The sequence below is a fragment of the Vanellus vanellus genome (genome assembly GCF_965231255.1).
Source record: "Vanellus vanellus genome assembly, chromosome: 4".
NCBI lineage: Eukaryota > Metazoa > Chordata > Aves > Charadriiformes > Charadriidae > Vanellus > Vanellus vanellus.
In genome coordinates this window covers 2994969-3011726 of record NC_138909.1, presented here as the reverse complement: position 1 = coordinate 3011726, position 16758 = coordinate 2994969, and the positions used below count along the sequence as shown (strand labels likewise).

The window sequence follows — 16758 nt, the reverse complement described above, 5'->3', positions numbered from 1 at the left end:
CTCGAGCGCTTCCTCCAGACAAATGCCACGCTCCGTTTTTAATCGGTCTGTAGCGCATCCCAAGTTTTGCCCGGGGTGGGACCGCAGGGCTGTGACACTGAGGCGAGATACCGGTTTGTTACGGATGGTCAAAACCAAAAACGACTCCTGCCGCGTCAGCTTCTGCGTTGGTTCGACACCACGAGCCAGTTACCTTCATCGCGTAGCGTGTGCTCCATGAGAAGGCCCTACCGTTTCGGCGCTCCGCTTATCTTTCGGTCGGTCTGAAAGGAGTTACTGCGCGGAGAAGGAGCACCGTACTGTTTTAGTGCCCGTTATTGTGGTCAGGAGGGAGATGATTTGATTGGGGACCCTTACCTTTTGTGTGCGCGTGTGTATTCTCCTGGCAGTTAACAGTGGTTCTGGCACTGCTGAGACACACGGGGAGACAAGCTAAGGAGAACATAAGCAGATGACCTACCACCAATATTTCGGTGAGGGACAGCGAAAGAAGGCGATCCTGTTGTTAAAGTATACGGTCTTGAGTATTACGTGCAGAACGAAGATAATTGAATCCTAAAGACTCGTATCCGTGACAGCTTACGCAATGAAAAATGCGAAGGCTAATTTAATTCAATAAGAGCGCTCGTTAGCTTCTGGTAATTGTGGGGGCAGCGTTTCTGTTGCTCATAGTATTGGCATCAACACGTGAAAGTCTTCCTCCGGCACTCCGTGTTGTTAACCGCCTCTAACGCAGCCGTTAGAATAGAGACGTGGACCGATTCCCTGAAACACAGTTCAGAACCGCTTTGGTAACACCCCTTAAAGGAAAATTGCAACGCAAACCGCAGAGCATTATTGCAACAATTGAGCGGTTAGGATCTCTCAAGCTCTTCTTTCATCTGTGCTTTAAAATGTGTCAAGTGTGTATTTTACGAAGGAAGCTCCCGTTTTCCTAAATTAACCCCCCGCGAATCAAAGCTGTAAAATGTTTTCATGTTCTTTTTTTCCCCCCTTGTTAAAACCACAGAAACACCACCCTCTAAGGAATGAGATAATGGTTGTACTGCCCAGACTTTTACACTAAACAAAACCTAGAGGTATATGAATGGCAGTAGAATAGGAGACTGCATGTGTGAGAACGACTGGCATCCGTGGTGCATGGCGTGCTTCCGACCGGCGCTTGCGGCTCCTTCCCATCATCCATGTCTCTGACTTGCACGGCGTGTGGAGTGTTGTGTCTTTACCGCATGGGGAATTCCTCGTGGCTGCGTGGACGGAGACCGGAGGCAATGTTTGTTGCACAGAGCGGGCAAGGGGGACGGTGGAAAACCGCCGGGATTTGTTATAAGGGCTTTTCTCTGTTGCAGGTCCTTCGGTAGCATTTCTGCGACTCCCCACGCGATGATTCTATTTTAGGGGGTAGAAGTAGGCCCGGTACCCTTCTGTCTCGTCTAGTGTTATTTTCACTTCCAGCAACCTGACATTCCCATCCCGCATCAGGCATGATCCGAAGTCATAAACCAGTAAAATTAAAAAAAAAAAAAAAAAAAAAAAAGTCATTCTACACCTTTCCCAAGAATGTCCCCAATCTTTGTAACAAACCTGTCGAAATCTCACTGTTGATTATATAGAGAACTATAAAAAGTTCAGCATAAAAGAAGTTCCACAAAATGTTTTTCTCCCTTTTAAAGTAAAAGAAAGAAATACGGTCACTTACCACGTGCTAGAAGAGGGCTCCCTGTAGATCATCTCTGAGTTTTCCGCTGGGACATTGTACTGCTGTGCAAAGAAACAGAGAAAACCAAAACTCCATAAGTAAACCTCTTATACAGTGACTGTAGCTATTGTCATCTCATGAAAATCCCAAATTTGTCTTCAAAAAATAAGGACATGTTGGGTTTTTTATATAAAGAGGTGCTAGCTCCCCTGATGTATTACAAATCGTATCCACAGACTCCAGAATGAAATGTGATTCTTTTTTTTCTAATCCAAAACCGGGTTTGTTAGAAATTACAGTTTATCGAATAACTAGAAAATCATAGGGCTGACCTAAAAAAAAAAAACAAACCCCAACAGCCCCTCCAGTCGCAATTGGCTTTACATGAATAAATAATAAATAATTATTTCATAAATAATTTTCTTCAGGAAGATGTATTGGCTTGTAAAGTATTTAAAGAGTGCCGACTTTACAATATATAGATGCTTGCAGGTACAGGGTAGCCATATTTGCACTTGACTTTGTCTCCAATAGGTACCTCCCCATGTGCTCACATGCATCAGTGACCGCTGGGGGTTTTTTTACCGACAGCAGCGCTGTAAAATAAGACTTTCCATGACAAGCTCTCAGACAGCAGTGGTCAGTTTAATTAGTAAACGAGCTTAGCATGATTTGGCGCTTCACATGGGAGAAAGGCTTTTTCTAATTGCCCGTCTTGAGAAAGCGCTACATTTACCTACGGAGTTGGTTAACCTGTGGGGAACGGAACCAAAAGGAATTTCCGTGTGGTTTGTATCTATCTAATTTGCTTTTTTTTTCCCCCCCCTGGTTTTCCAGCTTCCTGGTTAGTTTCATGGTGGACGCTCGCGGGGGTGCCATGAGAGGCTGCAGACATAACGGGCTACGGATCATTATCCCTCCGCGGAAATGCACGGCTCCCACGCGAGTGACTTGCCGGCTGGTGAAACGCCACCGCCTGGCCACCATGCCTCCCATGGTGGAAGGCGAAGGCCTGGCCAGCCGCCTGATTGAAGTTGGACCTTCCGGGGCTCAGTTTCTTGGGTAAGGGGGAATGGAGGGGGGAAGGCCGTACGGCCTGAAGGGAGACGTTCGGCCTAGTTTCGTCCGTTTGCGAGTTGCACTGAAATGGTTCCTTTTCCAAGACTTGAACAGAAAAGAAAAAGAAAACGGAAAAAAAAAAATGATGTTTGTAACATATGGCAACAGCCCTGGTCGTACGCAGTACAGATCGGTTGTTAGTTAACGATTCACAAAGCTTTTCCGCCTTTTCCTTTGAAAACGGGTATTGTAACCACTAGCGCTAAGGTTAACGTGCTTCCTTGGATATAATTATTACTCAGTGTTGTGCTATTATAGCTGGAAAAGACCCCTTTGGAGCCAGAAAAGGCGATTCATACTGTATTTAAATAATCTACGTATAAGGCAGGAATAGCACAGCGCTGATCTGAATCCCAAAAGTAGCGCCTGCTTACATGTCCAACACAAGTTACAGCTGCTTATTTGAGAGGCTTGTGTTGTGTTATCAGTAATTTGGACTGTCAGGGAAGCACAGTGCCTTTGATTTTTCCGGGGTTGAAATTGCTAAATTAAGCAATAGGACAACCCTGGAATTTTCTTTCGGCCGTTTCTTTTGCCCTGTGCTGCAAAACCCATAGAAAGGTCAGATTTGTGCCTGCTGCTGAGCTTGTTTTAGCAATTTTCAGCCGAAAGCAGCAGTTATCCACACTTTTTTTTTTTTTTTTTATTTGTTTTACCGACTGTTCTCCCTATCAACTGTGGCATCCAAAAGTGGATGATTGAAGGAACCCTTTCGCTTACGATAAATAACTTCATTCCGAAATTGCAAAAAAAAAAAAAAGCGACGCTTTTTCTTTTCGCATCTCGGCGGCTTTTAAAGAGGCGGAGAAAGAAATCTAAAGAGCGGAAGAAATAGCGTCACAGTCAGTCTTCCCGTTCTCTTTTGTCACACGCAAATGGACCTTAAGTACGTCTCCCATTTTCTTTTTAACGGTTTCTCTATCTAATGAGAATATCTCACCAGGCTCTAGCGCAGCTGTATTCTCTCTCAGGTCTTTGTGCCCTTCCTGGCAGCGTTTTTCTGGGTGTTGTACCGGCAGCGAAATCAGAAAAGTACTGCCCTGTTTGCGGAGATGCATTCTGAGGTCCCAATCCTGTTCCCGTGGCGTTCACTGCCAAAAACTCCCCTCGTCTTCCCGTAAGCGAGAAAAGATCCTAAATTAACGAAACGTAACGTTGCTGATTTTCACGACCAAATTGTCATCGCTAGGACGGAACCTTATTCGGTGTACAGCCTAATTCCGCTCCGTGGACCGGACAGCGGCACTGGCGTTCTGGCACAAAAAATACATAAAGTTTATTTATGTTCTTTCTTTCACTGCTGCTTTGGATGTACTCAGTAAACTTCATCTGCCTACGGCTCCTCCCCCACTTAATGAGGGAGAAAGCTTGGTCAGCCGAATCCTTCAGCTGGGGCCTCCTGGGACCAAATTCCTTGGGTAGGAGAGACTTGAAACAAATTGATGGATGCTGACCTCCCCCCTTCTTCTCCTCCTTCTGCAATATGATTTTTTTATGTCATTATGCCCATGATATTATTGTCCCTTTCTATCATTTGGAATTTTGTATACCTAACCCTTAGTGGACCATTTCTCAACCCTTGTGGTCTGTGGTTTTGTTTTGGTGGTATGTTTGTATCTTTTTCTTAAAGTACCTGTGGCCTTCATTTTCGTTTTGGCATGACATCTTCCTAGTTGTGTGCTTGATGTCTGTAGCAAAGCAACCTGGATTGGCACCAAAGGAAAAAAAAAAAAAAAAAAAAGGAATCTACTGTAAATTTTAAGATGTTTTTTTTGTATCACGGACTGACTAATCGATAAGTTGTATGTCGGATACCACCAGTATAAGAGAACACACGGCATTCACTATGTGCATAGTAACCCGAGTCCTCTAATTAGAGAAGCGTATATACAAATATATTTGTATTTGCTCTCTTCTTTCTAAGAGTGTGTTACGTGTATGCGTATATAAATGTAGATACATTATACGTACACATGTGTTGTATGTGCGTGTATATATATGGACTGATTCATATATTGACATCTGCTTGTAAGGCAACGAGGCAAATTCTTATCTCCTGTACCGAAATAGAAACCCAGATGATCTCAGACCTCCTTTATCTCTCCCAGAGTGTCAATCAGGAATAAATTCATTGGAATGCGTATGCGATTACAATGAAGTAAAATCGGCACAGGACACAATTGCAATGAAATTATTCTGATTCGCACGAGTATAAGTGAGATCAGAATTTGTCCCACTATTCATATATGTTACAGTAGATTCTCTTTGAAATGGAGTTGCGCAGGTTAACCCAGGCGGTAGTGACCGCTAAAACGAGCATGAGGGTTTTTTTATCGATTTGCAAAACACTTGCCAAATTTCTGGCTAAGCACCATTACCTTACCAAATATCATTCGCGCTGTGGAAAGAGGTGAATGCACTCTTTAATCTGTCCTTCCGCGTTTGCTGGGTCCCTGTAAAAATCTCAGCCGTGTTAGTGACCTCCTAGCTTAGGATGCTGCCAAAATATTCCAGCAAAATAGGTAGAATTCCAGGTCACTTTGTAGCAGACTGAATAGAGTTGCCGTTAATCCTGTTTCTTCCTCTCTCCCGCATGCGTTTAATGCGCTGTGTTGCTGTGCCAGGCCTGTGATCGTGGAGATCCCCCATTTTGCTGCTCTGCGCGGGAAAGAGAGAGAGCTGGTGATCCTGCGCAGCGAGAACGGGGACAGCTGGAAGGAGCATTTCTGTGAATACACTGAGGATGAGCTGAATGAAATCTTGAATGGGATGGATGAAGGTATCCGGTGTCACTTCTTTCTTTTTCTTTTTTTTTTTGTATTCTGCCCCTGCATTGCTTCTGTAACTGGGGGTAATAGCTTTTTACCATTTATTATATTTAGCACCTCACGTTTGGTCCGCCCTAGGATTTCTGACACCACCTTCTTCACACGCTTCATTTCAGTCACACTGGAGCATCACCATGGTCTCCGTACAGGGGCCAGCAGAAGCGCTGCGTACTCGGGCGTTCTTCCTTGGCGCGGTCTGCTAAAGTAGACCACGCCACTGGGACGAAACAAATTCTTTTTTTTTTTTTTTTTTTTTTGTGAGACAAAAATCGTTTTGTTTTGGTTTGTTGGGCAAAACAAAATCTACCCTCACCACGTTGAGAATAGATGCCGAACTTATGTCTTCGGCTGCTCCTTTTCAGAGTGTTAAGTGAAAAGCTTCCATAGCAAACATCCTTCCAAAACAAGGCAATTATCATACTAATCCTTTCCGAGCAGCTACGTGTGTGGGAGGGAATGTCAGTCATGGGTACTCCTGTTTTCCGAGAGAACAGAACGGCCTCGGGCTGTCTGGGGTCTGCAGTGTTTGTGAAGAGTTTCAAAGGCGCTTTTTTTTAAAAAAAACAAACAAACAAACAAACAAACAAACAAACAAAACAAACGCGAAAGGAAAACGAGCCGACTCACATACTTAAAGCTGAACTCAGACTTTGATAATTTTTTGATTTGCAGTTTAGTTTCCTTGACGCTCCTCCAGGCCGTAGCGTAAACACGTGAGCGGAAGGGGGCTTGGGCAGACCCCTTTGCTGGTTCGCCTGCGGATTTGGGCATGTTGTCAGCGTGTTCCGAGGTTGCTGTCTTAAGCTCCCTTCAGTTAGCTGTTCTGTCTGTCTATTCCGTTGTTGCTTTCCGTGCTTTAGTTACAATACGGGGGTGCATTTCCTTTTCCCCTTTGATTTCCAGACGAAATACTTCTGTATATCGCGGTTAAACTGGGAAAAGCTTGAACGCGTTTTGAAGTTCACGGTGTTGTTTCTACGAAATTCCTGCCTTGTGACCGTCTTCTCTTTTGGCCTCAGTACTTGACACTCCGGAGGAGCTTGAGAAGAAACGTATCTGCCGCATCATCACCCGAGATTTCCCGCAGTACTTCGCGGTGGTTTCCCGGATCAAACAGGACAGCAACCTCATCGGACCCGAGGGAGGTGTGCTCAGCAGCACCGTGGTACCACAAGTGCAGGCGGTCTTCCCAGAAGGGGCTCTAACCAAACGGATTCGCGTTGGCCTCCAGGTACAATGAAACAGTTAAAGGCCTATCTTTTTTTTTTTTTTAAAGGGAAAAAAAAAAAAAGTGTAAAATCACCTTCTTTGAATGGAGAACCAACATATTCAGCTTATCATATTGTTATGTTGTTGTCGAGAGCGCTTCTAGTAAAAATAAGTAAGGAAAAAAATCCATGCAAAAGTCAAAGCAAGTATTAAAGCTTTGGGTATTCCAGTCTATTCGGATTCCTATCTGTTAACTGTCTATATGATCTCGGGAAAAGCACCGGATTTTGGCGATGATGCTATTAGCGTAGGGCGTAGAACCATCTCTGAAATACTTTTTGTGAAAAGCATCAGAGAAGGACTAAGTGCTGTAATAACTGGGTCAAACGGACAGAGTCTCAGCGTGAAGTAAACCAGACGAACAGTTTACTGTTCGTAACAGTCACGTCGAAACAGAAACGTTTCCCCTACCTCTACCCCTCCTCCTGCCGCATGCATCCACAGCTTACCTCGGCCACGAGACCCTGCGCGTTGAAATCCCCTGCGAATAGCTGAATAGCTTCCTAAAATAGCTCACAGCTTGTTCTAAGGGGGGGGAGAGGGGGGGGGAAGTGACAAGGGAATAATTTGCTACTGGTTAAGCGAATTAAATTAATGCTGTAAAGCAGCAAGAAAGGGGATGGGAAGAGGAGGGAGGCGTGGGAAAGTTGAAAAAGGGGAGGTCTCCCCTTCTCACCAGCAGTCAGTTCTTCTGGCTGCGGATTTTCAGGGGGAATTGCGGCATTTAGTGTAAAAACTTCAGGACTGCGTGGCAACGTACAGACCCAGTTCTTTACGTACTCGTTAAACTGTTTTCAAGGAACTACTCTGTTATTGTCTTTTGCTTTGGAAAGGCTCAACCTATGCACACTGAACTTATAAAGAAGATTTTAGGCAACAAGGCTACCTTCAGTCCTATAGTCACGCTGGAGCCCAGGAGAAGGAAGTTCCATAAACCCATCACGATGACGATTCCCGTGCCCAAGGCCTCCAGCGACGGGATCATGAACGGTTACGGAGGCGACGCACCCACTTTGAGGTTACTATGCAGTATAACAGGTAGGATGCAAATACTAGCGCTTTTTGTGGGCATCTTGAAAACTGTCGGTCGCCGTGGGCTGAATATGTTCAACTGATGGTCCACATGGAAAGCTTGGGGAAAACCCGACTGGGGTGAGAGGCTGTGAAAGTCAACTACTTTCCCAACAATTACTTTACAGCAGAAATAGCGTTCGTTGTTTGGACTAAGAAGAGATGTGTCATATAATCATAGGCTTCAGGTTTGGGTTTTGGTTTGGGGTTTTTTTTGCGTTTTCCTTCCAATTTGTTTCTTGAGAAGCAACGTACCTCTGCCTAGCAGAGCAAGCGTACTACAGACATAACGTAGCAGTGTGTTTCAGAGGAAAATATTGGAGTTAAACATTTTATGCTTGCCGTAACTCCAAAGCAATTAGCGTCTCGGTCTCAGTTAAGAGGCAGAAATGAGCTGCGTGCGTTTATTCTGTTTAGAAGTGAGCATCTTCCTTAATTTTCAAACCGATTTCAAAAACCAACCCAATAGAAGATGAACGACACGCTGAGATGTGCCGATGGGTCATTCCGGAGAACAGGTGCTTTTACAATTTTTTGATACAAAGGTGTTAGGGAGCTGCTGAAACACTGGAAAAAAAAAACATCTGGTCAACAAAGAAGTATTTGCATTTCCGAGAGAGGGAAACAATGTTTATTTAAACAGAGAAGAAGAAGAATTTGAGTAAGTTTCTTGGAGGGATCTGCAAGGATCCTCTAGAAAACTCAAGAGGGGAATTTGATTCCAGGAATGCTTTTCTGAAAGGAGGTATTTCCTGAAAACTAGTGTTCCTTTACAGATACAGCTTGGTTTAAGGTTTGCCTAAAGACTCTGCCACGGGGTCAAATGGGTATCTTAACAAGTCAGCTGCATGTGAGAGGAGGGACAGGCACACATTCTGACTTAGCCCTGCTCACGCGCGTAGTTTTTCCTTTAGTTCTTGGTATGCGTTCCGCAAATATTCGCAACTGCTGTTAAAAATAAGGACTGCTATTTCTGTTTTCGGTAAGCTCAGTGTGATTTTAAGGTAACTGGAAACCAACCGGGCATCCTTCACCAAGAGGTGAGGCAGGGACATATATTGAAGAACTCAAAAACGCAGCTGCCGCGGGCTGGGTGATTGTGGCCACGTTTTCAGCTGCCCGGGCCAAATAGGATGCTGGGAAGGTCCGTGAGAGTGGGCCGAAACACGTAACAGACTGATAGGAATGGTTTTGTTCAGCGTGATACGGAGGTGCACATTTCAACTGCAGCATCTTCCAGGGAGCTTGTCAGACACAGGTTTTTTCATAGGTTTTCATAGCAACGTGCAGAAGAAATGTCGTAGTTATGTACATACCGCATCTGAATCTTTGAATTATTTGAAAAAGTAGGTAACAGAAATCATAAATTGCACTTGTTACTATTAGCAACACTATTATTGTTTCCCAAGCGTAAAAATACAGGTTTAACAACTCCATGTCTGGGGCAGTTTTGCCCCACGTATGTGAATAGTCTGGAACGAACGAAAGTAATTTCTAATAAATTACATCTCTCCCCCCAGAAGTCTAGCCTCTTTTAAAATTCTGGGGCTGTGCTACAGGGCTTATCATTTGAAAATCATTTGGGCGCTTTGTTTTCTCAGGGGAAGCCCACACAATCCTACTAGCGTTAAGCGGAATAACGTGGACCTAAGGAGAAGGCACGTCTGGGATTATTACTGGTTTCATAGCGATTAAAAACTCGGAAGTAGTCAAAATATTTCTTACAAGCAAGAAAGTTGCAGGCTTGCTTGGTTTCGATTTTTTTTTTTTTTTTAAAAAAATCTTTATCCTTTCAGGAGGAACCACCCCTGCCCAATGGGAAGACATCACTGGAACAACACCGCTGACTTTTGTTAATGAATGTGTTTCCTTCACAACAAATGTGTCTGCCAGGTACCTATCCAACAACGCATGAGTTATACAGCCTTACTTCCAAGGGCGTGTCTGTTTTTTCGACAAATATTTCCTTTAAACTGTTTTAGTTTATGTAGTAGGAGGAACATAGGTATTTTGTCTATGCTGTGAACCAGCTGGCGAGGTTATTTTGGAAGCCCGGAGCCTCCTCGCCCAGACAGATGATGTACGGGAGCTGGAAGCACTACAGTCCTTACCGGCTGCGCAAAGAACTTGATGTCCTTGTCATTTTTAGCTCGGACGTTAGTCCTTTGCAGTCAGGACCTGCTACGATTCCAAAAACGAACTCATGTCATCCTCCTTTTTTTCCGAAATAGTAATCTGAGGTGAGGACCAGTTCCATTTTCAGGTAGTTAGAAAAAATCTGGGTTCACTTTGAATGCCCCTTCTCTCCCAGATGCAGAGATACGCAAATTTCCATGGAAACAGAAATCCCTTATTTGGGTAGCTCAGTATACATCCTATAAAAGATGTTACTTCCACAATATCCAACAAATGAGAAACGACGCAGAAAGGCCCGTAGGTGTACCGAACTGTGATCTGGAAGCATCTCTTCCCACCATCTGTTCTTGTGATGAGATTCAGCTGCTGTCTTTCTGAAAACAGGACTTCATATTAAAAATAATAATGCTGTATGTATGTACGTGTTTTAGTTTGTGTACCGCCCGTGATTTATATCACAGAAATGCTCAAAAATCTCCTTCTCTGTAACAGGAGAGGCAGTCCCTGACCTGGAAAGTATTAAATTTAGGGTGTATAGTCTAGCAAGCAGTTACAAAAACCTTGAATAACTTGCCCGTGAAAATCAATTCGTTTCCTTCGGGGCAAACGTGCGGTGTCCTGAGCAGTTATTACTTTTAGATTAGGTTTGCTATTTAATGGAATAATTTATTCAATGTTAAAATAAGTTCAGCTCTCGCAGTCCGGTCCACGGTATAACTTTGATATTAGGCGAAATGAAGAATTCTTTTTCTAGACCTCCTCAGTTCAGAAACGGCTTTCTTCCCACTTAAGGTGGAGGTTTTGCTTATGTACCCTTCTTTTCAGTTCAGCTGATTTTTCTTTAACAGCGGCCACAAGAGGGAGATCTTAAAGTGTGTTTTAGCTCTTATCTGCTACCTGCATTCTCCTGTTGAAAGGGATAAATTAAAGATTAATTTAAGAACCAGATGTGGAGACTAGATGGCAAAGTTTGAGACGTCAAAGTCCCTAAAATTGTGAAGTCCCCAGCAGAGCTACGCATGAAATACAGCCAGAAGGAGGGAGACAGTTTATGGAACTACAATCCATATTAGCAGCGGTTGTTTCCTAATCCCACTGATTATGTTAAAATTAATTACTGTTGCTAATGTTCTGTGTCATAGGTGGAGGCCCATGTAGAGATTTTAATGCGTTCTACCTCTTCTTTTTAATCTAAACGAACGTTCAACAGACCACTTTAACCCAAGCGTGGCATTAAATGCTGCTAAAGATAGGAAATGGGATTTTTTTCATGCATTTACAGTCAGATGATGAATTACCTTCTTAGCTGAAGGACGAGCTAACTTGAATTTCTGCACTTGTGCCCTGGTCTAAAAGTGCATCTACCCACGTGCCCTGCTGAGAATCAGTTCCTTCCTGACCGCTATCCACAGTAACTTGTTTCTATCTAGTTCGGTCGTTAATGACGGAGAACAGTTTTCCCATTCATAAGGCTAATTCTGTCCAAAATGAGCTTGGGAGAGAGAGGTGCATTTGTCTAAATTACATGTGAATGAAGCTGCAGCTTTTGCAGGCATAGCTGTTTTCCGTTTCCTGAGCTGCAGCTTTTTTAAAATTTTAGTATCCGTTTGCGCTTTTTAGCCCCTGGTGTATGGCCGCAAATCATTTGAGCATATGGTGATTTCTCAGCGGATGTAGTCGCTCCCGTTTGAGTCCAGCGTAGCATAGTTCTCCCACGCATGGGAAGGAAAGTATCGGTACGCAGAGCCTTTATGTACCAAACACGCTTTCTTTCAAATGTCACCAGCCTGTTTTTTAGCCAGTGTGTTTGTTAAATGTTCTAAAGATAAGCGCAGCGTGAAATTCGCTATTATTCAACTGCAGGTGAGTAAGACCGGAGAAATCACACTGGAAAGATACGCTTTGTGAGTGAAAATACCCTGTAATCTACAGTAAGTAATAAGCCCCCCTGTAGGTTATATCAGCTTTTGAGGTGTCTTTGACCTCATATGACTTCTGTTTCCATCCTACGGGTGTCAAACTCAAGCGTGCTTTCCACCCACGTCGTGAATCTTATTCAAGAGAAATGTCATCAGCTCCACAGAGAAACTAAATGAAGTGATATCGGAGAAAGGAGGCAATACACGTTACTCCTCGTAAGATGCTTGGTGCGTTTCTGCCGCTGAAATTTTAGGAGTAGAAGTGAAATTATTTCAAGTGAAAGCTGTTGTCTTTGCAAAATAACAATTCAGTTGTCCTGACAAAAGTATAAGGAAATTCTGTAAATTTTTATTACTGGGCAATGTTGCCCCGGCCTGAATGGCCCAAAGAAAAGGGTAAAGAACCCGTAGTTTTCAGTAAAGAAGGAGGGTCGGTTTTGACACAAGAGGAGCTGGTCTGGAAGCTCAAGTTCTAGACCTGAGTTGCAACACCCACGGTCTGTCTTCACAGTATCACAGTATGCTAGGGATTGGAAGGGACCTCAAAAGATCATCTAGTCCGATCCCCCTGTCGGAGCAGGAACACCTAGATGAGGTTGCACAGGAAGGCGTCCAGGCGAGTTTTGAATGTCTCCAGAGAAGGAGACTCCAAGTAGTCTTGAGTAAGCGTGTACGTTTGCTAAGTTTTGAGGCGGTTTGCTCCAACTCGCATGCATTAGCGATACTTCGTAAGAGGCAGACGTTCATTTGTAATAATTATGTTAGTTAAATCAGACAATTCATAACCGGACCCCTCAAGCATTTCCCTGTCGTGGTGGTACCTGAATGAGACAGCGGTGGCAGCTCCTGGCATCACACCGTGCAGAGGAAGTCATTTATTCCGGTAGTATTTGCCGGTTGCTTGGAACGTGTTTGTGTTTGACTTGTGGTACACGTGTCACAGACTGGGAACCGCTGGCGTGGAAAATTCAGCGTGCGCATTAGAAAGGTGCCGTCAGTAAAACGGCACGTTGGAAACCACGCTGACAAGTCAGTCAGCTTTATATTGGACCTGTTAGAGATGGAGGTCCAAGAGCAGACCGAAGGGTTAGCAGCGCATGCCAAAAGCCGTTGGAGTCTCCTGTTCCTCATCAAGAAAACTCAGGAAACTTTCACCGCATCCCTCGTGAGTGAGTCGGAAGTTTGCAGGTGGTCCACTAACACCCGAGCGCGGTATACTGGTGTGTCCAGCGCTTTACAAACAGGGAATGGTACAATGCCTACGAAGGTTTCGGGGGGCCGAAGAGAAAAGGATGAAATTGCCACTCTGTAGTTTAACGGTTTAGTCATAACCTGGGAGAGGAGCGACAGGCTCGGCGTATGACCAGCTATAAGCGATTTTAGTAAGATTTGTATGGGACATTACTCTTTTCTGGGTCGTCAGATGTTTAGCAGCAACCAGGCGTCAAAAAGAACCTGTATTTCTCTAGACGAAAGGCGCAGTGCAGAGTTAAGGGGGAATCTGAACTCAACGCTTCCAGTACACCCTTCTCTACTTATATTCTGCGTAGAAATCAAATAATGACATGCGATAAACAAGAGCAAATTCAGAGACCTTTTGGGCAGCTCTAGAAGAATGGTGATAAGATCAACCACTGTTTGAAACGTCATCAGAAACTGTTGACAGTGGTGGAAAACAGAGACCACTGAGCTTATTCTAGAAGAGATTTATTTGTGGGTAAAAGGCAGGAACGTTGGACCACATCTTCTCACTACAAGGAATCACTTCAGATGAAAACAAAGTTTAGGCCATGGCCAACTTTGGAATAGAAGAAAAAACATTTATTGGGTACTGTGATGAATTTCCAGAATTTCTTGATTTTGGCAAGCCATCAATAATTGTTTAATTATTATAAACGTCCGTACAGATGTCATATAGATATTTCATAAACACAAAACCACGAAAGGCTCATATATTTAAATTTTCGGAGAAGGTGTATGAGACTGTCTGCCGCAGGACAAGTGAACTTCTTAAAGCCTTTACAAGCCAGTCACGTCCCTGGAAGCAAATAAGCTTCCAGCTGAGTGAGATCCTATCAGAAAGGCAAACAGTGACCTGGAATTTGGGGAGCGGGAGACTCCGTGAAGGGTTTGCATCTGATATTTAGGAGAGTAAGTTCTGGTCCAAATGCTTTCCCTGTTGATTTTGCTTCGTGCTCCTAAATGCGTAGAGAGTACCGTGAGCGTTCGTAGGCTATTCTTCCCAAATGGTAACTATTTTTTTTTCTGACTTCAGTCAGACTCATCACATACCATTGGTGTGGTTACCAGCTAATGCTGCCAAGATGGGAAAATATATCATTTTCTTGCTTAAATCTTTCTGCGCTGATTACACAACCCTTCGTTTTGTTTTACAGGTTTTGGTTGATAGACTGCCGACAGACCCAAGAATCCGTCACTTTTGCTTCCCAAGTGTACAGAGAGATTATCTGTGTCCCCTACATGGCCAAATTTGTGGTGTTTGCCAAATCGCATGATCCCATCGAAGCACGGTTAAGATGTTTTTGCATGACAGATGACAAGGTGGATAAAACTCTAGAACAACAAGAAAATTTTGCGGAAGTTGCCAGAAGCAGGGACGTAGAGGTACTGTAGAAGAATCTTAAAGAGCTTTCTCTGTTTTCTCATGCCTGTTTTTAAGCTTTTTAAGCTTTTTCTGCCTTCTATCTGCCGCAAGTACTGAAAAATAACAGTGCCAACAAATACCGTCGTGATGCAGCATCGTGCATCGCGATAAGTCGGCACCTTGGACTTCCGTCAGATGTAAGGGGAAAGCGGCAGCCGGATTTGAGTGATGAAATCCTATTCCCAGCGGGCAATTGCCCATCTCTTAGTCCACAGGGCAGGTTAGCTATACTCGGCTGACTGGATTTGGGTCTTCCCGGATCCAGCCTACCACGGTGGAAGGTAATTGTGTGCTTCGCCCCCAAGGGAATCCGGTCAGCTGGTTGTCAGGAGTTAGAAAGGGATTCCCTGTCTGACTGTGGTAAATACCGTTTTTTGCTTCCTCCGTAGCATTATCGGCATTCCAATGGGACGTCCAGTGTGTTCTCAGGGCAGTCCTCAGCAATTAAAAAATAAGGTAGCAGGAGCCTTGAGCTGGAGTCCAGGAGACAGTGAATACGGAAGCGGGCTGGTTCAGCCCGAGCTCTCTGTGACGGGACTAAGGTTTGGAAAACCTCTGGGACAAAACGGAATGGAAAGAATTTGGTTTCCCAAGATGCTTTTTTATGGTGGACCTGTTAAACAGTTGTACTTAGAAAGCGGGCTGATTTTGTGCTAGGAAATCAGGTAATAAAATGAAGGTGGGGGTTACCATTTAGTCCAGCAGTTTCAGGTTCTTTGTCCTGCTTTTCTCGTGTGTCAGAGTCGGCATTTCTTGAATTCACATTCCTAACTAGAGCAGCTGCTGCCAACTAAGTATTATGGAATCTGTTTGAGATTAAACAAAATGCAATATTTTGTAAGAATTCCAGGTGAACAACAAGATTAAAGACCTGAGTCACTCAGCAGTGAGGTGAGAGGTGGCGGATAGGTGTTGTAAATGGGCTTTCTCCTCAGTTAGCCTAAAATCAAGTTCTATGGATGCGGGCGAGCCCTAAGTTCAAGCCAGGTACCTCACGGTCATTTCTGTGGTCATCCGCAGCGATTACTTAGTTTTAATTAGCTTTGTAGCAAATTGCCAGGAGACAACTTGGATTTTTTTAGTTACTGACTTGATCGAAACTACTGTAGAATTGTGCTTAAGACGAAATCCGAACCACCTCACTGTGATTAATTGCTGCTTTCCTTCTTTTTCATTTCCAATAGGTATTAGAAGGAAAACCCATCTATGTCGACTGCTTCGGTAATTTGGTGCCGCTAACAAAGAGTGGGCAACATCATATATTCAGTTTTTTTGCCTTCAAGGAAAACAGACTTCCATTGTTTGTTAAGGTAATGTTATAACATGAACTTCAGACTGTATTTTTATTTTTTTTGTCTACTTCCGAGTTTACAATAAGCTTAGCAGAGGGAAGAGTGGTTCCAAATTATTTTATGATAATGGATTAAATGTTGACGAGGGTAGTCGAAACAACCAGAAGCGGCTACCTAAAATTTACCTGAAATTTTTCTCTGAATGTAATTAATTACCTGTGCCTGTGTTCTGCTATATATGTACGCCTCCACAGCATTCTTTCAGACACCCAAATGGTAATTCCAGGAATCCTGTTCTCCGCCTAATAATCTAAAGAGCTGATAAGAGTTTGATCTTGTTTGGGTTTCCGTATCATGGTTCAATACGTTGCAGGAAAAAAAATGTGGAAACTGCAAAGAAGTGTCAGAAAAGATTGTCGAATTGGCAGAAATCTATCGAAATATGATCACTGTACCCTACGCTTGTAAATATGCATACGGCTGTAAATACAGATACAGCTGTTCTTCAACCAGTCATCCTCCTTTCCGTAGCAACGCAAAACTTCCTTGGGGGTGCAGTAAGGAAAGCGTGGCTCCTTTTTGGATATTTCAGGTTATGGTTTTACCGTATTTTTGAGAACAAAGGAAAAAGGAAGCACGCATATACATTTTAGAGAAATGCTTTATGAATGGAAACATCCCAAAAGTGGAGAAAAGCAACCCACTCCCTCATTGTATTAAATTTGCTGTATGCTGCTAGACAACTTTTAAACTCTCTCCC

General features: G+C 43.7%; 1 protein-coding gene across 1 annotated transcript in view; it reads left to right on the top strand.

The window, feature by feature from the left end:
• The window catches only part of ANK2 (ankyrin 2), a gene marked incomplete at its 5' end in the record, with an annotated part of 168552 nt that overhangs the window by 116565 nt on the left and 35229 nt on the right, over positions 1-16758 (top strand). Inside the window, 7 exons of the mRNA XM_082482440.1 lie at positions 2537-2761; positions 5443-5597; positions 6666-6877; positions 7749-7953; positions 9783-9879; positions 14438-14666; positions 15891-16016. Coding sequence (XP_082338566.1) covers positions 2537-2761; positions 5443-5597; positions 6666-6877; positions 7749-7953; positions 9783-9879; positions 14438-14666; positions 15891-16016 — 1249 coding nt within the window. The remainder of the gene's footprint in view (positions 1-2536; positions 2762-5442; positions 5598-6665; positions 6878-7748; positions 7954-9782; positions 9880-14437; positions 14667-15890; positions 16017-16758) is intronic.